The 27,606-nt window shown below is 40.4% G+C and overlaps 1 protein-coding gene across 5 annotated transcripts in view; it reads left to right on the top strand.

Moving 5' to 3' along the window:
* Positions 1-23,269: 23,269 nt before the first annotated feature.
* mlphb (melanophilin b) overlaps positions 23,270-27,606 on the top strand; it is a 39,450-nt gene continuing 35,113 nt past the window's right edge. For all 5 annotated transcript variants that reach the window (XM_076081861.1, XM_076081860.1, XM_076081859.1 and 2 more), the window contains exons 1-2: positions 23,270-23,366; positions 25,746-25,920. In XM_076081861.1, coding sequence (XP_075937976.1) covers positions 25,778-25,920 — 143 coding nt within the window. In that variant the 5' untranslated portion in view covers positions 23,270-23,366; positions 25,746-25,777. The remainder of the gene's footprint in view (positions 23,367-25,745; positions 25,921-27,606) is intronic.

The following is a 27,606-nucleotide window of genomic DNA, read 5'->3' as shown; positions in this document are numbered from 1 at the left end:
CGTCTGACACCTAGCAGATGTGTGTTCAAGCGTCGCGGCCAAACTAATTCAGGAGAGAAGCACACGGAGATAGCTTGAAGCAAAGACTGAATTCACCTTTTAGCTCATAGAAGGGGGGGGGGGGGTCCTGTGATCTTCACTAACCAACACCTCAAAATGACCACAAAAAAAAGTCAAACAAACATGACAAAAACGTAATGCCATCGTCACCCACAGAGCTTGTTCCCTTGGAGCGATAGTTCTAAGTTGAGACTGGACCTTTCTGAAAAATGCTCCAACCTTCCAGACATCTGTGCTGCATCATGGTAAGAAGACCAAAAGCTGGAGGGAGTGCAGTAGTCATAAACCACTCTAATGCTGATTTATACTGTATATCCAAAGATCCTTTGTTGAGAATCCTCCTGATGCAGCTCTGCCAACAACAGTTTCAACACTAGCTTCCAATGGGAGCTGTTCATTGTCCAATGGGAGCTGTTCATTGTCGTAAGGCTGCCAGTAAATTACGTGTAAAATATTTCAAACACATGAAGTGAGATCTGAAACGCACACCAAAAGTTTCATATCGCTTATGAACGATGACTCTCCGTAGCAAAGGGGTTAAGTGCAAACATAAAACGACATGAAAGTGGTAGCTCATGAGAATTATTTCCAATCTAATTTGATTATGTTGAGACTTGGAAGGATAGAATAACTTAATTTGCACATCAAATCCCACGCGCACAAAATGAAACATTGCAATGAAGACATTCCTCAATCCCTACTTGGACAGTGTTGAGGGAGAAGTGGGAGATTGATGACTCACACCTGGTTCAGTAAACTGCAGCCCACTGCCATCACCACCATCCAACACCCACCCACCCCACCTCTTTTGTCCAATGGAAGAAAAAAGCCCTCTTGGGTCTCTTGGTTCTTCTGGCCAGTAGTGTGGAAAACGCTCTCTTCACAATTTTCCACTCCTGCGCTCGTTTCAGAGAGGGTGTGGTTTGGGGCTACTGCTGCAGTGGAAACATCCAACTGCTCCTCTTTAGATCGTGCATGTGGGTGTGGAGATGCAACTGTAGAATTACCATTTAGATTTAACTTAATGACTAACAGATCAATCCGGAATACTAACAAAGTGCACAAAAATGAGCTATTGACAGGTGATCAATGACACTTTTTTATCTCTTGACTTAACATACAGCATATAGCAGGTTTTGATAGGGGACTTAGATAATCTGTTGCATTATGTGATGCATTAATTACACAAAATAGGCATTCTACCACAGAAAGAATATCACAGATTGATATTGAAATGACTCATTGCAACGCGACTCCTAACAGGTTCACAAGGCTAACACTGATCTGGGATCACAGCATTGGACTTAAGATATAGCATGCCAACATTCTTTTTTTATATCACCACAATTATTCGACACCTATGCAGTAAATCAAACTTTGCACAATGCAGGAATGTCAAATGGAAGTTTAAGGTTTTCGAAGACAAAAAGAAGGCTTACACGCCCCTCCACACTCACACACACATCGTACACAACATTGCTGAGGTCCTCTCTTCCACCCTAACTGTGGCTCACCTCTTGCCCTTCAAGCACTCTCACCACTTAAGTACAGGTTTCAGCCATGCTGCTAAACGCATGCTGTCTGATATTTATGACCTGTGAGCCAAAAACTCTGTGCAACCCTATGATTATGACACCCATCATACACTTACAAGTTGTGACTTTAAACTGTGCTTCGGCCAATGCACTATTTATAATCAACATACAGTGCAATCAAGGTCAATCCTTACAGAACTCAAAAAGGAAGCATGCATGTGTAAAAAGCAGAAACCTTTTTTTCTGCAAGATCAATCACCTTAAGAACAAAGCAGATTTAAAACTTACCCTGAGCTGAAGTAGCCGTACTCCACTCTATTTGTTTTCGAAGAAAAAAATCGGTATATTATCAGTTATTTAAAATGCCTGCAAGCGTGACTTTTGGGCATTATCCTCCTGACAAATTCCCCCTGCTGGCTTTTTTCAGCTCCTCCCAGAGGAAGGCGGCTGAGCAAAGCTGTGATAAGGTCACTGATAGGAAATGTGCAGAAACAGGGGTCCTGAGTGAAGGAAGGAAATGGTTGAGACTGAAAGAGACGGACACCCTCCCGGTCTTGAACCAGAGGAGATGTGGTGCACAATTCAAGGCTGGGATGGGACAAACTTCTAAACTTCTGGAGACCTGCCACCTCTCTCTTCCTCCTCCCACTTTCTTTAAAGAGAGGGGAAAAAGAAAAGAGGAGGGAGAAGAGAGTGGGGGGTGAAGTAAATGAAAACCAGACACATAGCCCTGTTTGGTCTGGATGTGAAGAGAGGATGATGTCACAAATCTGGAGAGGGATTTTCTCCTTACCTTTTCCTACATTTCTCCCTCCACCTCTTTGGGGCCCTTTCTTGCATTTAAGCTATTTAGAAATTCGTTGTTACATTAAAATGACTTGTCCTGCAACAATAAAATTAGCCTATCGCATTGCTTATGAGTTGATTTTTTTTATTACAAACATCCTCACACAGACACACACACATTACGAACTACATGGACCTTGTTAGGTGTAGCTAAAGCAAAAACACATTACTAGTTCATGAGAAATTGTAGCTGTGTCCCAACTGCATAATTTACACTAACCTTGTTTTTACAATATTCATTGTGATGCATTGATTCAGCATCCCACATGTATGTAAGTAGGCTGTGTAAGCTCAATACAATGTTACAAAAATGTATAAGTCATTTGTGCTGCATTTATGTGGTGTAGGAATAATCGGAAAAATGAGTTCCCGATCATATTTCATGGCTCACCTGATCAGTTTCCTTTGCTCTTCATTATCACACAGATACTGGAAACAGCTATCAACATGTTGTTTAAATGCTCAGAGCAAAATAATACAGTACGTGTTCTATGGAGTGTCCTTGTTGTTTCCACATTATGACTTAAAAGCTTATGAACACACCGAAGTCAGAAGAACGACCTCCCAACTCTGCACCATTAACCTGCCGTGCCATCTGTCTTGACTTGAGTCCGATTCGATTGGTCCTTGCTCAGTGTGCGTGAGCAATACCCTATGATAACAGCAAGTTGGGGAGAGGGAAGGTCAGGGACTCTTCATGAGCACTCGGTTCGTTCGACCTGCTACATTGCGGACACTAAAAAGAGTCCTTCAAAAAGATGTTTTTGAGCATTTAGCAGCTAAGGAGACATTTATTTCTCGTTGGTGGAGACCAAACCAGATTTAAAACTGAACACACATTACATGTGGATAACATGAAAGCTCATTTTGCTCCACCTCTGCCGGATGTTTAAATAGGGAACTGTTTGCTAACACATTTACCATAACAGCTTTAGAAGAGGATGATATGACCTGTTCAAAATACTGTGTAATGTGAGCGGTTGCCTGTAGTGATGAACCCAAAGAGAATTATCATCCAACTTCTGGACAAAGTCTTTTAGCCTCTTTGAGCCCATTGTTTTCTTTTCCTGGCCTGCAGCTTTGTTCTCATCAACCTTGTGTCCAGAAACCAAACGGCAGACAGATAAAGTTAGCAACTAAGCTGGTGAACCTAGTGGAGCATTTAGCAGCAAAAGAAACAGACATTTCAGTCCAACATCTCAGTTGCCAATTATAGCAAAAGATGAATGAATATTTTACTTAAGTTTTTCAAGTGTACTGTAACACAACCCAAAATGAATGCTAATGGTGCGCTGTGTCTGCTGCTAAGATGTTTGCTAACTTTATAAATTGATAATGTGTAGATGTTGTGTTCTGAGCATGTTCTGCTGCATGGTCAAAAAGGAACTCGGTGAATTCCCCTTTAAACATTTCAGCTCATTATTTTGTAAATTCTTCATTTTCAAAATTGGCAGTGTTCCATTGTCACAACTTGACTGCTGTATTCATGTGCCTATCTTGTGCATATAATATCCTCCACTATCATAACACGTACAGTACATTACTGTATACTTCACAGCATTAGTACAGAATGTACAAATGGTATGTAATACTTTATAATTATAAACAGTGGGCTACACAATATACTAGATGTCAACAGGAAAGAACCCTCAGCAGCACTTTGCTGTGGGAGTCCAGGCCAACTAAAGGGAGGACTGCTGCAGCAGTTAGCTCAAACAGACTTTGTTCCCAGAGGTCAACATGCTGTGAAATGAATTCCCCTCACATCTGTGTGAATAAAAGTTGAGCTCTAACAGCAGTTGATTATCAGGCAAGGTAACTTCTCTTCAGCCACAGAACCATCTCTGCATTAATAGAATATTTCTTAAAAGCACCGTATGGAAGTGTAAGTCATCACTCACACCACCAATATTTCCTTCAAAGCATTGCACTGTTGTGGCGGAGCTATGGCAACCACTGCTGTAATATTCATTGAGTTACAAGCTGCTAAATGTTCTGAGATAAGCAGCTAGATTGTCCCATTTGAATAATTGGCTCTTTAACGATAATTGCTGACTAAATTTGTCCCTTTGCATCAACACTGAGGCTCAGTTCTTATATAACGTATTAATCTGTGTAGCTAGTAAAGATGAAAGCAAGAAGCGGGCAGATCAACTGTATCTAAGTACTTCATTGAGGAAACATGTCTTGCATGTATTGCCATGAGAGTGAGTACTAACTCAACAGAGAGCCTTCAAAATCTGAAACAGTCACAGTGTGACAAGGACTGAAAACGATGTCAATGTTCACGCTCCCAGCTTTTAACAATCGCCTGAGATGTCAAGTCAAGGTGGAGCTGAGATCTGGGGCAAAGGGTTTCTTTGATGCATGCCACTGAGGTGACTTCGTGTGTGTGGATGAAAGTGCTAATTGTTTCCAGTGATGCTCTTATAAGCTGCCCTAACTCTTGTTTCAATCATTAAAAATTGCCAGCTTCCATAACACAGGTATCCATCAAAGGAGAGGTGAGAATCACTCAACTTTGATTTTTCATTTAAAGATTAACTAACTCGAGCATTTGGACATTTTTATTCAGCATTTTGGGTGCGGCTGTAATGTTACCGGATTCCTACAGTATGTGGAAATTATGAAAAGCATACAGAATGTGTCCTTAAGCCCTATAAAACCGTGAAAACACACTCTTGTTTACTCTGTTCTCAAATAAAAGCATGAGACTCCCCTCCACATAACTGGAGTATTCAATCCGGTCTCTGGAAGTTGCTTTTTTTTGCCTGGGAAGACGTTACCATTCGGAACAAATTGTTCACTGGCCAGTTTGAGGGAAATGGGTGTGTTGATTCCACCAACACACTTATTTCCATCGCAACATAAGCAAATAAATGGGTGGAGATGGAATGGTCTTGCGTCACTCCGACCGTGTCTGATGAGGAAAGTATTAATACACACAGTACCGGTGGATGCTCAACAGAAGGAGGTACAAACACGGGAGGAAAACACTGAGCAGTTTTACCTTTTTAATGCTGCCTCCCTTCAGCCATAACCAAACACAAGCATACATGTGTATGATGACGATAGAAAGGTACTGTGCATATAAGGTGATCAGTGTAGGATCATTACACTAGCAACTCTATTTTCTACTTTGCTCCTCTGCTTTAAAGTCATTGATTTCTTTATTATAAGTAGTTAGTTCCAGTTCTAGCTCTTCCTAGATTCCTTCATGAACAGTTCAGGGTATCAGATGGCTTTATTTGTAGTGTATCTTTTAATTTAATAGTCCTTATCATAGCGGACCAGGTTTGAATCCGACCCACAGCCCTTTGCAGCATGTCGTCCCCTCTCTCTGCCCCTACTGTCATTAAATCTGGTCTGTCCGGTTTGCTTTCACACCACAAACAAATTGCACCACAGTCTACTTGTAACTCTGAGTCCCCTTTGTATGTGGTCTTGGCCCGGTTGTTTAGTCCTACCAGAGTTCGACTTGACAGCTTTCACGCCAGCTGCACCAGAGTTCCACTGAATCGAACCAAACAGGTTAGGTGTCGAACACAAATGAATACCAGGCCAATAGACTATTATTCTAAACACTTTCTTAGATGTAGGATATAAAAAGTAAAAATGAACAATTTTTGGGATTTAAGGTAGCCAAGGAAGATGGCAAAAGAATGAATAAGCAAAGTCACAAAGTTATGACACTCTCAACAAGCAGTTTATGGAAAACAACACAGGCAAATACTGTAAATTGTAACGGTGTTATTAGTCTAGTTGTGTCCAGCAGGTACAAAGCACACTGTACTAATGATGCACACTGTAATACTTGACACACTAAATGGTAAAGGCCTCACATTCACTGCATATCAATTCAGTTCAGAAGGAAAAGTACGATTCTTCAAATCCCCCAGTATTCTGAGATGCTCTGGACAGCATGACTGAATTAAAGTCAGCATGTGATGCAAACGTGAGTAATGTGTGCATACTGACCTACAGCAGGGACATCTTAACGGAGGAGGCCAGGTTCAATACCAGAGGTCTGCAGAGACTTTAAATCAAAGCCAGCCACATGCCTTGTGAGGTGATCTGCCATTTCTTTAGAGCTGGATCACTCAAGCATTTCTGTTCAGTCTCTCATAACAGTGACTAGTATGAGGGGCATCAGCCACTGCACAGCCCCAAGTCAGCTTCAATCAAACAAAAAGTCCATATTGCTTCTAATAACATTAATCATATTGGTCTGACCAGTAACATGGATGGCTGGAACACAAACCCAGAGTCATGTCTTCTCTGTGGTTTAATGTTGAGTATAATGTTGAGTGGCACATGTGCTGTACTTTCCACATTCTGAATGACTTTGATTCAGAACCACCCGATGACTCATGAAAATATGAAACAAGCATTTATTTTGTTTTATTCAAGGATTTATGGAATCTTCTAAACTGTAGAGATACTACTAGCACTGCATTAGTACATACAGTAAGCAACAATGAAGACAATGTAAGTGTACAAAGATGAATGTGAGATCCAGTGTTTTAGATGTTACTTAATAGTAGAATTTGCACTGTAAGCAAACAAAGAGGACTTTAAGAGACTTTAAGTTCTCTTTTGTTCTTCCAACAGGTGGCCATATCCAAAATCCAAGCTACTGTTCATTTCCTGAAGCGGGATGCAGCAATCACATCTGGACATGGAAGCCGAGGAATCAGTCTGAATGTGGAACTTATCTAAAGGCTTCTGTTGAGCCCTGATTTGAATAAGTGGTTAGATTATAGGCTCCATTCGTCCAAAGAAAAATGCTGAGTAATTGCTTGGCGAGGTGATGGAGGCCAAACTCGTGCTTCGGAAGCTTTTTGTTGTCTAAGGGGGAATATGATTGTGGTGTTGAAGCAGTAATTCCCTCTCACAGACCTTACGGATGTTATTTCTATAAATATCAACGCAGTATAGGTTTATACACTGAAAGGTCTTTCACAAGGGTAGAGTTGAGAGTACCACAAAAAGCTGATAGAGTTGTAGCCGCAGAGACAGAGAGAAGGAGAGATCTGTGAATGAATGAGTGTAAAGATAGTCACACTGGCAGAACTTCCGCTAAGCTTAATTTCTGCAATAAGGGGATCATAAAGAAATAAATGAGACAACAAAAGACCATATACATAACAAAACTAAAAAATACACATTTTTCACACTGGTGGTGGAACAAGACTGATGCAACAGGTCATTGATGTCTCCTTCAACTCATCTTTCCATCTTTTATTTCTTTACAAATAAGAAGTTTTAGCTGTGATACGCATCATTTTGCATAAAATACTTGTGATGGACAGCACACAGGGAAAAATACGTATTTCCCTGAGCTGCCACAGCTTATAACAAATAAACATGCTTTGTGGAATTCTGTATGAATCAATAGTGACATCTGTGTTTCCTATTTTAAACTCCGCCTATTTTAAACTCCGAAAACTGTGTTTTCTTTATTGTGAACACAGCTCCTGACTCTAAGTAAGAAATAAATAGTTGTGTGACTGTTACTACTGTCTCGGCATAAAACAGATTATCAGCATATGTCTCTTATCAAGACTTTCCACAGAGTTGTCGAGTGCTCTTACTAGGTTTACTAATGCCGTTACTTGGTGCTGCTATCTCCATTAGGCAGAAGATATAGAATCGGATGTGACTGTGACAGATGTACCAGCTGTGCACCAATGTGTGTGTGTGTGTGTGTGTGTGTGTGTGTGTGTGTGTGTGTGTGTGTGTGTGAGATCAGGTATATTAAAGTTAGTAAACTGCTTACAGATGACATTGGTGGGAGGGCAGAGTGGGGATTGAGGGTGGGAGGCAGCAGGGGGGGAGCACACTGGTCCTGACCCCTTAGTGAGGAAACAGAAACTTATCTCTCTTGCCAAAAAAAATATATTTTTTAAACAACCCCCACTGTTCCTCTCTCGTTGTGTGCTAATGTGTGAATGTGTATGAGACTATGAGTGTTGTGCTCCTCTTGTGCAAACCAATTTAGACCAATAAGATAACAACATTTTTGTCAAGTGAGGTCATTTTGGCCCAGACATCAGGTCTTGGCTTGTGGTTGACAATAGAATTGTGATAAGGCTCTTATTAAGGGTCAACAGAAGCATTTTCATACAGTATTAAACTCTGACTTTGGATTTGTACCGATACTTCTTATTTAAAATGTTCTCTGTATTAACACATTTTGTTTTACAGTAAATACTTTAATAGCTTAGCTTGGTCCCACTTTCAGGGTGTCAAATACCGACGTTTGGGCAGTGGCCCTCGATGTTGTGATACCGCCGTCCAAGGCACGCTTTAGCGCTAGTATGAATGTTAAGTCATCTGCGTCATTATTAGACGCTCAGAGCATCAGACACCGTATTTAAGAGCGAGAAGTCTGCCACAGACGGAGAGCGAGGGGTTGGTGAATAGGTCAAACAAACACAGGACTTTTACTAAGGAAGCCAGCATTGGTGACCCATGTGAACCTAAAAGCTTAGCCACTGAGTCACATGACGTTTCACCCATAGCGTAAGTGACGTTACAAATAACTTATTTTCAGCCAGCCATGAGGGGTTTTGTTGTCTAAACCTGTCTTGTCTTTAACCACATGTCGCGTCACCTGCGACCGTTTCACGTTAACAAGGGTTTGTGTGTGGTGGTCTGAACATTTACATCCCAATGTGCAGTCAACTTCAGTGTGAAATGTGAAGCAATGGGTAACTGTAAAACGATGACCAGCTGCTGGTGGTCGATCCATATGTATCGTTTATTTAACCTCAGCAAGAAGACAATTAAGTGTATTTCCCAAAATGTCAGCTATTCAAGGTCAGTCATGGTCGTCACAAGTATATCAGTAGAATCATGTCTGAAACTCACTGTGTTGGCGCATGTTTATAGTTTGGCTTTTTGCATTCTATGTGTATGTGTTTGTCAGTGTGTGTTCTGTGTCTGTGAGGCGTTGCTAAGGGATGGAAACACGACTTAAAACTATTTATACAGACCATTTCCTCTACAGGGATCAACCCGGCCCCTTAAATCTGCCAAAAGACTTGACAGTCTGCTGTAGATGTACTCATCAGATTGTGCATCTGTTTAATCTCACATCCTGCCATGCTTGTTCTCCATTATTTCTATAACTCCAGATCAGCAGTGAGAGGAGAGGCGGAGAGGCTTGTGGCTTGTCCTTTTTCTGCTTCGTCATCTCAAGCTTCAAAGCTCAGCATTTCAACATCTGAGGAAGTTATAGATAAACATGTAATCATTACTAAGGTAGGCGAAAGGCATAAAACAGTCTTTTGTTTAGCTACGTCGGCACAGTGGGAGGCTCCCACCTACCTCTGTTCTGGGGCCTGTAATGTATTTTATTTAGGCATGTTTTGTTTGTGAAATAAACAATGGCCACCATGATTGTAAAAACGTGGATCTTTTTTGGATCTATTATCTGCACCGAGCATTCGTGAACTGAGTAAACCACGGATTCAGTTTCAGTCATAAAGAGAGTGTGTTAGAAGGAAAACAAATAGCTCACTACTGAGAACTAAAATATTCGAAGACATATGGGTTACTTGAGCCTTGCCTAATGTGATTGGAACAGACAAATTATATTTGCCAATATTTTGACACCCTCTGGGGTCACTAAGAAATGGAGGAATTTTGAAAGACAACAGAAAAATAGAAAGCAGGCAGGCCCAACAGCTGGCCAAGAGGGGAAAAAGCAAAGAAAAAATTTGTTAGGTACACAAGGAGTTATAAAATGTGTTGCACACATGAAGAGCCCAGCTGCGTACCATCCTCCAGTGATCCAATTTCCTTTGATTCCCCTATCGGGATTAAACTATGATATTTTGGAACGACATCAAGCAATCCAGTGCTGCACACTGGTGGACATTACACTGAAGTGGCCTTTCAGCTTCATACCTGGGTCATCTGGCCTGCCGCATTCATGCAGACAGATTCACCCTGAAAAAGACAGTGAAGCATTTCTGTCGAGTTACTTAAGTGTCCTGCTTGACCTTTTCTTTTGTTATGCATTCAAACCAAGTTGTTAAGTGATAACCTAGATATGTTTTTTAATGTGGTGAAACTTTCTTAAAAACACACAGTAAATGAACAATGAGTGCTGCAAGAATGTGTCCTAAAACCTTGAAATGAGTCAGCATTTTTTAACTTTCGGTTGCTGTTGTTTCAAAGTCAATATATGCTTTTTGAATGGGTTTATGGTTTGATGCCTGAGATGAGGTCTGTGGTAAACTTAACAAACTTAAGAGATCTTCACTGCTAACTCGTCAAATACCTTTAAAAATTAATTTCTGAAGATATCTTTCTGAAGCAAACGTTTAAATCACAAACCTGTGTTTGCCAGAGCTTATTATCCGCAATAAGCCAAAATCCAATGGAAGAATCTTATTGGCTCTTTGTAGAGGGAACCAGTGCGATGCTAACTTCCGGAGTTGGCCTGCAAAAAAACATGTCATCCCCGTAGCACTTTATTATAGTTAACACATTCATTCTCATGACCGCACTTGGTCAGTGCTCCTCAGCTTCAAACTATGCACTCTAGTTACCCCTCTAGCCTCCGTTTTGGACGGGTCAGTGATTGCATGTCAAGATATATGCTTCTTGCATGCCTAGTGTCTTTTCAAAATAAACCAGTGAGCATTTTTCCACCAGTGAAAAGACGTTCAAAAGTGAAACATTTTCCTTTGACTATTGATTGAATGTTCACATTTAGACCATATTTTACCGAGATTTGCAATACAGAATCTTTTCATCCTCTACATTGTGCTAATAAAAGTATATTGTCATTTGAGAACCTAGTTGAACGCCAATTTTGTAAATCCTGATCTATTATGGTCTAAATGTGAGCATTTCACACTCTTACTCGTAAGTGGAACATTCCAATAGGATAAATCTTGGAGCACCCCTGGCACACTTTGGGGACCACTGGTCATGCTAGCAGCTCTGGCACTGCTTAGAGCTAGATGCTAACGTCAGCATGCTAATGTTCCCTCAATGATGTTACAAAAGTACTTACCAGTGTGTTTAGTAGGTATGTTCACAGGAATGATTAGAGCGCTGATAAGCTTTCATTACTCAAGACACTGATCTGTCGCAGAAACTTGACTTTTCCCTCTCTCTTCTTACTTTAAGTGAGTTCTCTAACAATGTGTGTGTTACTGTCCATATAGACAGTATGTGACAAATTCTTGTGTTTTACGGACATTTTAGTGTGGTTGATTTTTGACATACACAATTTAAACATTTACAATATTAGTTTAGTAACTATGCATGTAAGCAAAGCCATTATCTAACTAAACTAGAAGACTAAACTTCTATGTGCCTCTTGTCTGGGCTTTTATTTGGATCAGAGCAACATTAATGCTTTAGAAAATGCAAGCCGCTAAATGTGAAGGAACAAGTCAACTCTGTCCAAGTGTCATTACTCAGTTATTTCTCTTTGAAATACGTTAAAATGGATCCACATAATTTTTTTAACAAACTGCCTTGAACAAGAGAGCTCACTGACATGGCCACTCACGTGATGCACACATATTTCCATACCCGGTTTGGGTTTGGAAAGCCAATCTGGAATATTCCTCTCTGTGTTTCCCCATGGCCAACCTCAAGCCTCTGTTACACCTCTTCTTACATGAAAATGATGGAGTAACTGACCACACCTTCTTCCCACACCACCCACTCAATCGTACTGGGAGGTAAACTCAAAAATAGTACTAGATACTGTAACTTCGTCATCAAGTACGAATCCCTCTAAATTATCTTGTGAACCACTTATGTTCTGAGGAGTTACTGTTATCAGTAGTTTTCATTTGGGGAAAATGTGATGTATGGTTCTGATAAGGCCATACCTACATTTTTATATGGGCTTCCTGCAAATGTCTATTCTGCAAAGAAAGTAGCTGCAGTTTCTTTGGCTCCCGCTCGTCCCCACAAAGAGGCAGGGACTGAATGTCTTTCCAACACTTAACCGTTGCTGTAACTTGCTGCTGGTGTATCACATCTCCCTCTTGCTCTGCCAAGTGCAGCCGCACCCCCCCCCCCCCCCGCCCACGGAGCTTCTGACTCACCAATCCGGCTGAACAATGCCCACCATTGAACTCTCAATGGGTGTCTTTAATTGACAGCTGGAATCTATTAATGCCGTAGCCAGTAGCTATGGCTACTGCACAATAAATTACATACGTACATATTCATAGTGGGGAATACACTTTCAGCGTGTTCAGAGTCGGGATGGAAACATGGTCGGACTCTGTCTCACAGTCCTCAGTTGTCCTGAAAAGCCACTTCAGAGTCTCAGATGTTTGAGGGCTGACTCACTGTACCGTCGCCTTTTCCAACACTGGTCCATAAGTGGTATTTACCTTGAGAAGTTATAATTTCCATGATTTGGATAAATGAGTTGGCTTGCTTGACATCTGGGAATATGATTTGCTCATCGGGCTTACAGTTTGGTTTATAGTCTATATGTCAAGTACAATGCATGTTTCACACTATGGATGGGGTGGGGGGGGGGTAAGGGGGGATTAGACAACCACTCTTGTGTGCTGACATGTTTAAAGTTGATAGTTGTGCAAATCTGAAGCATTACACACTTTAAACCTCCATGAGGTTCTGTTAATTTGTTCGTTATGCTGCATGTTCTGGACTCTTGCTTCAAATCAAACTAAGGTTGAGGAAACAGTTGAGGCTGTTGAACCAGCTGCTTGCATCTGGACACAGTTTGCAGCCAACATGACTCATTTTAAAAGAGCATACAACACACTGTCATGACATAAAAGGTATCTCACAATCCATACCATGGGTAATCATAAAAAGCCTTAACTATGTAGTGGGGTGTACAGTGTGGTAGAGGGGATGCAGCCCAGTGTCTGACAGGGTGGAATAATATTTAAGACGTGGGATGTTCTGTTTCAATGGTTCACTTCGGGGAGCAGGTATTACGTAATGTCAGAGGCACGACAAACGCTTTCAACGTGGGAGTAAAGAAAACACCACTTTGAGAGGATGGGTTGCTATATTCCAGACCTACATTTGCGTTTACACCCAGTGCTGTATTTAAAGAAGAACAGCCACTTCCATATGTTGGTTGGCTGCGGGTCAAAAGGTCACTGTCCAATTTGGATAACTGGAGTTCAGGGATTGAAACTTGGCTACTCCGCGTCATACGGTATAACTGATTTACCCTAATTGTGGTGCTTAAGTGTGTCTCTGCAGTCAATCTTGGAGTGTATTCTGTTTATCTTCTCTACTTCATGCTTCCTCTTCTCCCTTTTTTGTTATCTCCGGCAGGAGGATCATGTGATTGGTTGTGTACAAAGTGTGCACCTCTATGGCTATCCACAGCTAATACCACTGGTTTCTATCATACTTGTAATACTACCTACCAAAGTAATAGCCGGGATATGGGAACGTGGCATTGCTATATTAAAGTTGCAAGAAACACAACAGGTCAGATAATCAGACAGGTTGCAACAGTTAATAAGCTACATTCTCTCAACCATTTTATGGTGACAAAAAACTAAAAGTGAGTGTATGTTAGTAAGGACACACACAAAATCTGTGTGCACACAAAAATACAGCAAGTAAAGATGATCAAAGTTGAACCAGGAAGTCAGTCTGTAAACTGTGACAGGTGTTTACAGTGGACCATTTGGGTGATAATTTCACAGCTGACATTCGATTTCTCTTGAAAATAAGTTTGGCTTACCTGGTGGATTGGTCTGATCATCTTACTGCTTGTGTTTTCTGCCACATTTAAATTATTTTTAATAGTGTTGTAATGTAATCAAGACTAATGGCAATTATGGTCAAACCTCCAAAAATAAGATCCAAGTTGCAAAAGAATGTAATTATGCTTTAAGTCTGAGGCCCATAATGTTGGTGTGATATTTAGACCTAGCATGTTTGCTAGTTTTTCAGCCAAGGTGTATCAGCAAGATTAGGAGTTCATTGATCTGCTGCCATGGAGCCTTTTATTCATGACGGTATTTTCTCCAAGCTCTCTTAGTGTAACTTTCCTAACCCTAACCCTAACTCTCTATTCATGACTCAGCAAGAGACATATCTCCGGCCTGCAGTCATTGCAGAACTCTGCTGACAGTCTGGTCACACTCTAGTCTAAGAGATGAAACCCTATTACTCCAATCCATGCTGATCTTCACTGGTTGCTTGCCAACGTTGGAATTGAATCAACATACTCAGCCTGACCACTGCAAGAGAACTTATGGCCGGACCTTTTAGCCAGACAACTTGGAAAGAACGTTATCATGCACACAGCTGTTGCCCCCAGTAACCCGATGTTTTGGGAGAAAGCATCGGTGGGAACAGCAGACCCTGAGGACACGAATGTAGAGGAAGATTTTGATTTTCTTAAGATTGTTCTAATCAGACCGCATTCCCAGAATCTCCTTATCCTACATCCATCTCATCATTCTCAACACAAGGCTGGTACAATACTGTGTTATATCTGACTATTTTGAGACGTTTTTATGGTTATTTGCAGCATCTGTTTGTAAATCTTTGCACATAATGGTGCAGTGCGTCGGTGCTGCATTTCAAATTCAAGGCTTTAGATGTCACTTATATCTGCCCTGCTGCCTGCAGAAGGCTAAAGGGATTTAATAAACTGAAGTGTGTGTCTGGTCTCACCCTTTAGGCCTACTCTCTATTTCAGTACAGACTGCCATTTTCTACCTTTTGCCTGTTTTAAGTCTTTAAGCTAAGCTAACCAGCTGCTAGCCTCATATTTAACATACAGAAAAGTGGTCTCAATCTTCTCATCTTATTCTAGCCAAGAAATCAAATAAGGTTACTTTCCAAAATGTCAAACGTAACTGCTGAGCATTTCCCGCCTATATTTAGTTTGAACTTTCTGAAGTTATCGATAAATTGCTACCTGAGTAATGCTGCACTAAAATCAGAACTCAGATTTCCAAAAACAACTTTAACTTCATTCTATCTTTTCTCATTGCGTGACTCCAAACATGTTGGGACCTTTCTATCATCATTGCTCCCTGCAGAGCATAAGCACTGAGTGTCCATATTATTCCAATGGTTCAGTTAAAAAGCTATCATTATAGCTAATGATATAATTGCCTCAAAAATTAAGCCCACAAACTAGCAAAAATGAATAAAAAACTTTTGGAGAGCTTCTTTGCAAAGGGGAAAGGCCACTAAGGAGACAGAAGAAGAGCCTACAACTTCCAAGAAAATGAAAGCTTCATTTAACAGACAATATCAGGAGTCTAATTAAATATCAGGAGTAATTCTGACGCCAAGCCCGCTCTGCAGAATATGTGGCGTCAGAGGAAGATCAGCTGCTGGAGATTGTAAATGACGGTGGCCTTAAAAGTATGTTTGAGACAACAACTCTGCTGGTGTTTGGATTAAAATCATGGCTGAATATCCTGAGATCACCACTAAAGTACTGAAAACCCTGCTTCCATTTCACACATCCTCTTTGTGAAGCGGGACGTTCTGCAGTGACGGCAACCACAACAAAATCACGGAGTAGACTGGACATAAGGAACACACTTCGGTTGTCATTGTCTCCCATTACCCCCAGATGGGACCGTCTCGTTGCAGAGAAACAAGCTCAAGGCTCCCACTGATTCAGTGTTATTGTGAGTTGTATTTATTTATGCATTTTATATTTTGTTTTCATGCCGATCGTATCATTTTATTTCGTCGTGTTTATCCGCCACACCTTGAAGGCTGGTCCGCGAAAATATTGTCTTACATGAAACCGGTCCGTGGTGCTAAAAAGGTTGGGGACCTCTGGTCTAAATTACATTTTGCTGCTGCTCTGTGCCAAACTGGAGGCGTGCCGACTGCCATCTACTGTAGGTCATATGCTGCAGGAGGAGTACCTCATACAACTCCACTTCAAAACACCCGAACTACCCCTTTAAGGTTTGTTTTGTGTTAAGAAACAATTGTGGTCATGGTTAAGAGGAAAAGGGAATCATACAGTTATCTCCCATCTCAAAGTCCCGCATTTTCGCTACAGACGGAGCTAGAGGGCTTTATCATTTGAGCATAAACATATGCAATCTATTTGCCATTGTCACAATCAGGCTTTGCCTTGGGTGTTTTGTGTAGTTTTCTGTAGCTCCTCACTTCCTTCACCTGTCCCTAATCAGTTCATTCAGTGCACCTGCCAGTCACACTCTCCCTCATCAGCACAACTCTCCTCACCTGTTCTAGTCACTATTTAAACCCCTGTCTTTCACTCACTCACTGCCAGATCATTGCTTTTGTTTCCTACCTACCCGCCCGTTTTGCTCTTCCTGTTCCCCAGTCTGTTTGCCCTGCCTTGTCCTGCCGGATTTCCCCCCCTTGTCTCGTCCTTGGATTACCTGTTTTTGTTTCGTGAGTTATTAAAACCCTTTTTGTTCACTACTCTGACTATCGGCATTTGAGTCCTCATTATGTCCCGTGACAGCCATTTGCTGGAATATCTGATGCTGTTGTTTTACTGATGCCTCAGACCAATTAGACTGAGGCTGAATGATATACCCACTCTTCTGTCCGTCTATGTATTAGTCTTTCACAATCACAATAGTTAAAAAAAAGAGAGAAAAAGAGTGACAGTTTTACTTTGTGTAGGCTATGTGTAACAGTTTGTGTAAAAAAGCCATGTGTGCTGCAGTGCTGAAGCTCCCTTTACAATAAGCCTTTGTCATTTGGTCCAAACAGCTTTCGCATACGAAAAAAATGCACTGATGGCCAGCAGTGCCCAGCTGGCTGTGTGAAAGGAAATTTCGCCAGCATAAAGCTTCCAACGTTTCAGAATGGGGGATTCCCATTAAACTGTTGGCTCTATAACCCCCATCAGAGAACACACAAAGGACCTTTGAATACAAAGTTTATTTCTCTGTTCCTTTCCACAGACTTGTTTCACTTATACATAGGATTCAAGTACAATGAACGAATGTTGTAACCAGTCTCCTCCTAATGCAAGATCTTGGTAACAGACAGTTTAATGACAAAACCAAAAACTTTTCAGGGACTCAACATAAAAAGTACACTGGGATGGTGTTTAACTGTGTACAGAAAATAAACGTACGTAATGGTTTGGCTCTTTGAGCTGCTTTTAGGAGACGGGGAGAAGATGGAGGGGGATGGCATTTCCTGCTGTTATGGCTTCATCACAGCATTGTGCTGAAATGAGGCCGTCCTCCTGCTTTGCTATGATTACTGGGGAGGAGGGCCAACACTCCAATGATAAAATAGGAAGAGATAATCAGCAGGTCCATGTGAAAGTTAATGCAGGCGCCTAATCCCACAACATTAAAAATATCAGGGAAGATAAGGAGACTCCAAAACCACATAATGATGACTGGTCAAGAGTGTGTTGTGGTTGTAGAGTTAAATTCTTTCATCCGTTTTACCCAATTGTTTGGTTCCACTTTGGATCAGAGATCTTGTTTAAACTAGGTCATGACTTCTGTCACATGAGATCCCCATCTCTACAATATTTACTTCACTGATCATTAAATGTCTAATAAAGAAATACATATAAAAACGAATGAACTCTTAATTAGGAGTACGATTTTTTTTTTTTAACGAAAGGGATTGCAGCCATTGTCAGTGCCTTGTGTGTCTTCCGTAAAACCAGATGGTCCAGGGTTTCCTGTACATATGGCCCCCTACGGAGCCCCCAAATAGTCACAGAGGGAATTTTCTTCCTGAACTACTTTTGCAATTGCATGGAATAACTTTTGCATTCGCTCACAATGTTTTGGCAGTGACACACTGGTTAATAATGGGTGTAACATTAACTGCATGCAGGGGTAGTATATGCATTTACATGGTTAGCTGGCAGAGCATTGTGGTGAAGCCACTGTATTTCTAACTCCTGAGGTGTATTAACATGACTGGTCAATCTGAGCAACACAGGTTTCAATCCATATGACTTAATAATGCTTACCTGGCCAATATATATAGGAGAGCTAGAGTCACGTTACAGCTACTGTTGCCATATTCATAGCATCATAGATTCAACCACAACGGTAGCCGTAGTCTGAGCATTAACCAAATCCACAGCTTCACCTAGCCAACTTATCCCCATACACTGGTTAGTTATGATATCCAGTCATTTCCAAAACAACTCGGTTAAGTTTAGGCAACAAAATTATCGTTGTTTGGGTTAAAATAACTACTTAAGTGGCCTATGATTGATCTTGGACGGGCCAGGCCCATCTGATTTTCTCTGCATGGGCCCATCCACACTGTGACATCACCCATAGGTTTCTGAAGAGCCGTTATGAAGCTCAAAGTGGGTGTCTCTGCCTGTCGCCATCTTCACATTTATGACACAGCCTAATTGTGAGAATGGGCAAAGAAGTATAAATATATGATATAAATAGTCACCCCCAGTGCAATTGTCATGAACAAGGATATTAGTTTTAGTATTATTAGTATTTTGTACCAGGCTGTAAAGTTTGGCATTTTAACATGGGGGTTTAGGGAGATTGACTCGCTTTTTGCCTTCTGGGCCCATTTGAAGAACTGCAGTTTTTGGCATTTTGTATTGGCTTCATTTGTCGGTACCGGAGGTTGTCACTTGGTCATTGAGGTGTTTTGAAGTGGATTTATTGAATGTCTAATATTTGCAATAAATTAAAAACCTATTTAAAAGTGATTCACGTAAAATCTTTTGAGGGTACATTTTTGTGTGTCACTCATGCAATGTATGTGTCAGAACAATACAGTTACCATATCGTTTCTAAATAATACCCTTGAATTGTTAAGTTTAAAAGAGGTGTTGGAACACCAACTATACTCACATGATATCACCAAAAAAAAAACTGTCACTTGATACAACTTCATTCAAATTTCAAAATACACATTATCAAGTATTGATTAATAATATGTAACTTTGACCCAGTTTGTACCTCTCATTTAGACTCTTATGCTGATGGCTACATTCAATTCACAACAATGTTTACCTCTAAAATAAATATAAGTCAAAACAAGCAGGTTTTATGATATAACTGATTTTTAAAAGACTTCAATATGACATTTTAAGATTGCTGGCCATGCTGTTTGTTGCCAGATGAGTGGAAATCCCTCTAAATAGAAATAACTTCAAACGGACTTTGAATTCCATGAGGGAAAAAAAGACAATACAGTTTTGGCTTTAGCACAGTCTGTTCCTGCAGTTATTTTCCAGTGTGAGTTAGCATTGATAAATTCCTCCCATTTTATCTTGGACAGCACCCAGTGCAAACAAGCTAGTGTGTATATAAATCCGAGCCAACAGGCGATCAACAGGTCGGATTTTCACTCTCCCGGTCTTGGCCTGCCCTGCAGAATACCTACCAGAGCTATTTAAGGTAACTTAAGACTGAGGGGATGCATCACATGCAATAATATTAGCTAATATACAAGCATCACTGTTGCTCAATTTAATAGGAAATAAACTCAAATTCCATACAGTATCAGATTTTTGTGTTTGTAGTAGCTATTTTGTAAGACTACAGGTGACATTTCTCATGGATGTTTCATTTTGGAAAAAAGTAGTCAGAATTGAGATTAACTTATTTTTGTACTTATACGCATGTTTGTCATCACATTCTGTTTGCTCCATCCACTATTACATTGATAAATATGTGACCATACAATGAATTACACCTTAAATTATCGGTAAACTGCAACCTCTGTGGTGTGAGCCAACCCTGTTCTATAAAAGGCATAAGCAAAGGTAAGATGACTATCATTGTTTGTGGATAAAGAAAATATAGGAACCATTCACACTGACAGACATGCTAATATGGTGACGTCTAGCAGGTAATGTTTACCATTTTCAACATCTTATTTACATGCGTTAGCATGCTAACGTTTGCTAATGTAGAGGTGGATGAGTCCAACAAACATGGATCTTTCAGCCAGGAGATCCTTGTGATAAACGAGAAGTCAACTTTGATTTATTTGTCACGTAACTTGCATACTTCAGTAACGGCACTTAATGGGTTTCGAAACACATATTTTGACCAAAATAGGCCATTAGAACTATATTTACCGTAATGCTCCACAGTTTAATCATACACGCCTTATACATCATCATTAGAGCTAATGGTACAGACACAAACAAGGCAAACATTTACAGCGTGGCATAGCCTGGCACATATTCACTCACACACAGTTGACAGACACAACAGCATCATTAATCAAGTGTATGGATAAAGGAACACAGGCACCAATATGCTTAACAACGTTAAAAATGAATAGCCTGGCACAACAGCCACATTAACCACATGCACGCACACACACAGATGACAGATGCAGCGACACATGCATTTAAAATCCAATTATATACCCAACAAGACTATGGAATAAACCTTAGTATTGAAATAGGCCACAAAGTCACAAATTATTTCATTATAGTCTTTTACAGAAGAAAGTAGGAAGTCAGTTCAGTCAGGTTGATGCCCTGATTCCTGTTTTTATCTGAATAACATTTGAAAAGAGTCTTTCAACAGTACAACTTGTTATTGGTGGGATGACGAGGGGCCACATACCAACACAGTCTCACCTCAGTTCGGGAAATATTCACAAAATGCAATCTATTGTTTTCCTGTACAGGATCACACATTTTCATACTACGTCCCTTGCTCTGACCGTTGCAAAGTCATCTGTATGCATTCAATTTGTGTGTCCGCCACAAAAAAAAGGATCCTTATTGACTTTCCATTGGCATTTTCTTCCTAGCTGAACGACAAAAAGAAAAATCCTTTTCCTATGCAAGAAACCAATGGATGGCATTTTGCGACATTTTCACAAACTGCCATGATACTCATACATACATGTCGTTATTACTTGACACTTTTTGAGAAGAAATTACCGAAAGAGTAGGCTTTGGTTGAGAATGATGGGCTGATCTTTGTTTTGCCATAATTTAAAAAAAACGTAACTGACATTAAAAGCAGCTAGCAGATGCAATCGCATGCTTGTAGTTATTTATGTAAATGGTTGGCATAGAAAATAAACACAGAGTATTTATTAGGAAATAATAAAGGAAAAGGCTTTCTTTCTTTACCTTCGTGCTTTCAACAGCTGCCGTAACTACGAGCGATCACAGAGCATTTGGCTGAGAGACACCAGTTAACACGGCCACATGTTAAACCGAAACACCGGCTGTACACTGACTGAAAGAGGTGGAAAGTCTGACCGGTTAGGTAGCCTAAACAAGAAGCAACAAACAAGAATTGTTTTATTTTCATTGGTTGTAGTCAGATAATTTAAATAACTTCATTGACAGCTATTCACTGGATGATCCAGCATAAAGGAAGCCTTCTGGCCCCAGGCCCACCGCGGCCCTCCCACAGCTAGACAGTTGCTGAACTACCTTGTAAAGCACTGTCTTGTTTAATTGCTTGATAGCACTACTAGTGGTCAAAAACTATACCTGGGTAACTCAAGTTAGATGTGTGTATCTGACTGTGGTGAACTTGGGTGATTTTTCTTGCACTGCCCAGACAGCAGACATTTGCCTGAGCTGAGAAGTCAATAATTAAATTGCGTCTGCAAGTTTGCTTTTGTTAAATGCCAAAGGTTTCTTCAGTAAGCAGGACACTGCACTGAATACCAGCTCAGCCTCTGTTTTGGCTAAATAAAAATAACCATTGTACAGATTCACCCACAAAAATGTAATTAACTTACAAAAATGTGAAGTGTAAAAAAGCTTGGTGTGTGTGTTAACATATACGAATCAATGTGTTCTCGATTTTGTGTTGTCAATAAAGTTTTACTTTGGACAAAAAGAGTTCCACTGAACATAAGTGATGCCCCACGTTCTTTTATTCCTCCGCAAACATCTTCGGGTTAGCACTGGGTATACACGCCAGAATTGCAGTACAAGCTACATCTGTTAACAGTGTGTGTAGGCTGCGCCACAAGACGATGCTAGGGCCTGATGATTGAGCAAACAAGAAAACAAGGCCGCTGGACGGGTCACATGGCACATATCAAAGAGGGAAATGGGAGCAAATCCATTTGATTATGGAGAGGAGAATGAGATAATTGAATGAAGGAAAACAGGTCTTCTCATTCATCCACTTTCATTTGGGTTCTTTCAAATTCTGAGAGTCCTGTCTCAATCGATGGGGAGTTTCCTTTTGTGATGATCATCCTTACTCACTCCGACTCAGCTTCCACTTCACATCACAGTAATTATAATGATCTCGACACATATAAACAATTGCAACTTTGTCCTCCGAGTTGTAATCCCATGTGTAAATGTTGGAACCTGATTCCCTCTCAGAGAGAGGTTGACCCACCCACTGTGCAAATAACAGTCTCACAACTATATTGTATCACTTAGTGCCCTTAAACCAACATTGCATTGATTATTAACAGACATAAAAACTCATTCCTATGCTGCTGCTGTATCACTACACATTAGAGGAACTCCCAATGTTTTTCCTACAAGACAGGAATGTTGGTATTAATAAAGAGGTGTCACTTGTTGGTTAATTGCTCTGATGTCTGACTCTCTCCTATGTCATCCTGTAGGATCCATGTCTTGTGACTAGGGACTTGAGCCCAACTGGCCTTTACATAATCTCATGATCACTGCACACTTGAATACTGTCCAAGCCATGAAATGCTCCAAATGATTGCTTCCAAACCGATTGATTTACTATTTATGCAGATCAAGAATAGCAGTCACGATGTATTTGACACAGCTGTCAATGAGGCCATGGGGGGGGGGGCAAAGCACACAGCCAGACCCTTTGAAGTGAAGTCGAGGGAGGCGGAGAGGAGGCTTGTCTCCCTCCCTTTCTTCCTCCTGGTTAACTAGACATGTGATTAGCATTGCTGTCTGCTAACTTAGTTTGCCCTGCAGTCAGCCTGGTCTGCCCTTCAGAGGAAATACTGCCAGCAGGCTGCTCTGTCAACACCAAGGTAAGACATATTCGCATGCATTTATGATGTTAAGAGCAAAAAAATGATGTTAATGGTTACATGTGTTTGTATCTCAGACATTATTGATTTTAATCCTGTTATTGGCTCTTTTTTTTTGATTTATGCTACTTATGCTGTAAGTGTGGAACAGTGGGATTATTACACGTTGGACCAAACTCAAGTCCTAAAGGGTTCCAACGTGTTATTAGAAACTTTTAAAGCTTTTAAAAGCAAACGCCAAACAGCTTTCGTCAACTTTCTTAAATCAAAAAAAAAGACAGCCAAGATTGGCACATTTAAAACTCCATGTAAGAGAATGTAAAGTGGTTTGGAATGGAATAAAAAAAGAAATGTACACTCTTTGTTCTTTTGCTGGTAGAACTGTTCCAGGTTTGTGTGTCTCCGCACCTGTTATCAAGCCAAACCTTCCTTTTGCAAACACAAGGAGTCCTTCGAATGTGCACCTGCTTGATTTGTGTGGTATCAACAGGGGATTTCATGCAGGGGAAATTCTTTGTAGACAACAAGCTTTACAATTAAGATTGGACTCAGTATGAAATACTGCGAGAAACATTATTAAAGGTAAAAGTCAATAACACAATTTTAAAGTACATGTTTTCATTATGGTCCCTTAATACAACAGAGTAGGATACGGAGTTGCTCACACCCGCTATGCAAATGTTGAGCTTCTGTGTACTGCTTGGCTGTTCAAGTGTAACAATTTGACTGTGGGAAAGTTGTAAGCACTATTTTATAAAGCTGGACAAGTACAATGTTCTACTCAGAGTCTTGATTCTGTGTTAAACTTGTTTTTACCATTAGTGCCCAATTGCATGAGCAGAAATTAGATTAGGCTCGCCAGTCATCTGAGGTTTTCTGATATAGCTTGTAGTAAACAAGACAATTATGTGATGTTTCTGAGCATTCCTTTTCTGATTATGTATAAGTCTGTTTCAGTGCATTTCAGTGGTACAGATTGCGTGTGTGATGAGATGTGTGTGTACATGTGTGCATCTCTCTTGTCAGCTTGAGTTGAGTCACCTCATCCGCTGAAACCTGGACCACGTGAAATGATTTGGGCAGGCTCCATTTAACAGAGACTTGATTCAAATCCCTCAGCAATGTGACAGTTGAACTGTGCCAAACCTTCCCCAGATCACAGGACGGATGCTTGTGGCAGAGAGGGTTTAAGCTCCGTATCTAGACCTGCGCTCCAGATCACTGACCCAGGATCAGTTCTATTATTCTGGTCTGTTTTGTTTGGAGAAAACAGCAGCCTAAAAGACTGGCAGCAGTTTTCTCGAAGAAGTAAGACTCAGGCATTGGCACATGACTAATGACATACAAACACAAGAAAGCTATTTCATTCAGACATTAGTAAAAAGTATCATGAGATACACTGCCCCCACCAAAACACCACAGCATGAGCCGCTTATTGAAATGCTTAATATTACTAATATTTAAGTTGTTTTGCTGACGAGCAACCACCTGCAATTGTGCAATAATTTATTTTTTACTAAGAATGGGGATTTTGTCCCCCGTCTCTTACGGTTTAGTCGCAGTTGGAAAGAATTGCTTCCAATCGACACATGACACGTAAATTGTAACCTATCCTATTAAGGTGCAACGCTCCAGACAAAAAGGGTGGCAGCATTTCACCTGTACTACTTGGATCCACAGAATCTAAATTTACAGTGCAAATTTACATTTACAGCCAACTACAAGAATACGCAACTTCACTCAAACTGTTGGAAATCTTATAATCTTCCCGTGTGGCTTCTGCCTATAGTTGATGTGTTCCATCTTCGTGTTTACTGTCTGCCGGGTCTGTATGTTCCATGTACACTTTGATAGTTTGTTCTTCACATTCTGTTGATGTTTTTTGATGTCTTTTAATGCACCTTTAGTTTTACAGTGTCATTTTTGCAACAAAATTAAATAGAGAGGAATAAGCACTGTATGTAAACCTTTTGAGTGTTAACGTGATCAAATGTTGGTAAATTGTCTCTCTGCAAAAGGTCAGTGAAACATTACAGCTCAGAGAGCTGTGTATCAAATGTATTCCCCCATCTCCCACTGATGAGTGCAGGGGCATTCACGTGCAAGCTTTCTGCAGGAAATGTATTTTCAACCATTCGTCACACAGATTTGTACCGTGAACGTGACACGATGAACCTGATCAACGGATTACCACTCATGTCAAGTTGTGAACTTCAGCAATGTAGCATAAAAGGGTTTGCAGTGCAACACTGGTTGATTATTTGGAAAAGAGAATGCAAGTGACCTCATTTTAAGTGACCTATTTTTACATATGGTAGTGTTTTCACTGCAGTTCATCTCCTCATGTAGCTTAAAACTTTTTTTATCGGCCAAATGTAGCCCAGCACAAGACAGCCTGCCAGCTCACAGGCATGGACTTCGCAACTATGCCTGCCACCACCACAACAGGCAGGAAGCTGGATCTCTCCAAGCTCACAGATGAGGAGGCCAAGCATGTTTGGGAAGTCGTCCAGAGAGATTTCGACCTGAGGAAGAAGGAGGAGGACAGACTTGGGTATGTTAAAAAAAAGATCACGTGTATTTGTTTTATTTCTTTTCGATGCACATCTGTTTCTCAACAAACCAATAGAAGTCATCCCTTTGATGCTCATGGCTTCATGAGTTCAGGATTAGCCTTACTATGGATTCCCTTTTTTAACTTAATGTAAAGTATTTTCCTTTGTAACAACTTTTTTTGAAGCCATTAGGGCTTTTGTTAGTTTAGGTGAATATGTCTCCACCGCCTCTGCTAATTCTGGTCACCTTCAATTGCTCTGTGAATTCGGGACTCTAAATGAAAGATTAGTAAATGCAGGATAACCAACGCTTCACCCAGCTTCATCTTAAATACGGTGCTGGAAGTATCAAAAAAGCTCAAACTGGTAGAACACTTAAATCAATGCAGAGAACACTATATTTTTAGCTTTCGGTCTAACGGACCGTCATCAGAGCATACATGGTTCAGCTGGAACGGCAGGTGTAGAAACAAACAAATTACAGTCCAATCACTGGAGGTAAGACATAAGAACATTGATTGAAACATTAAAAACAGTCATTAAAACACTAAAAAGCAGTGTAAGAAATAAAATACAGTAATAAAATGCAGAAATTGATTAATATCCTTGAATCTGGTTTAATTAAAGGCAGCAGCAAACAGAAAAGTCTTCAATCTTGATTTAAAGGAGCTGAGGGTCTCAGCAGACCTGCAGCTTTCTATGTAGCAACATCAGGTTACATGGGGAAACGTTTTTAGAAGGGATTTGAATACATAAGGAACATCACTGGGAAGCTACAGAATGATATAAAAACCTAAGAAAAGAAAAAAATATATATATATAATGGACCCGCCCTTTAAAGACTCACCCAACTGCCCCTGCACACCAGTGGTTCAGCTTTACTCACCGTGCTGCAATGATGAAGAAATGTATGGTACTCAAGGACCTTGTGACATCACTGTTGGGTGGGGTTATAGGCACAACAAAGCACACTTCAGCTTGAAACTGTCCGTCAGAGAGTACAGTGTGCTTTACAGCTTCATGTTAAGTATGTTATATGACTGTTACTTTTGCTGAAAAGCAGCCACTGTGATCATTAATTAATCGATATTACCTATGGCTACCACTAGCCACTGCAGCACTCACATTTCACGGTAAGCCAGTAATCACATGTCCTGTCTTCTCATCTACAATGCTAGATAATTGGTTATCGGCTGAGAGATGCTGGCTGTTTGATTTAAATTTAGTACAACTGAGTGGAAACTCTGCCAACATCTGCCAACAGTAGCCAGGCTCATGGGGAGAGTGCAGCGCATAACTGTCTCTCTGCCCTTGACGTCCACGCATTGCAAGTTATACTGAGTTATATAACTCTTATATCCTACTTATATAAGTTATAGTTCATATACTGAGTCCACACGTTTGCATTTAGTTAAGTTGGACTATGTAGTAATACAAACAGTTCAGTTTGTCAGATTCATGCAACATTTATGACATTGTTCAGTCTGTCTGCTTGACAATCATATTTTACTGCAATAAAAATGATTGAAGTGAGATGAACAGACTGAAAACTATCTTATTAGAGAAAACATGTTGACACAGTTTTCCTTTGGTTACATAATTTGAAGTTGAAAAAAGTAATAAATCGCAATATAGGCCTATGTTATCGCAATACTCAGAATATCGCAGTATCGTGATAATATTGC

Source organism: Anarhichas minor, unplaced genomic scaffold (assembly GCF_050575085.1).
Source record: "Anarhichas minor isolate MPS153535 unplaced genomic scaffold, ASM5057508v1 ptg000087l, whole genome shotgun sequence".
Taxonomy (NCBI): Eukaryota; Metazoa; Chordata; class Actinopteri; order Perciformes; family Anarhichadidae; genus Anarhichas; species Anarhichas minor.
This window is presented reverse-complemented; position numbering and strand designations above follow the sequence as displayed.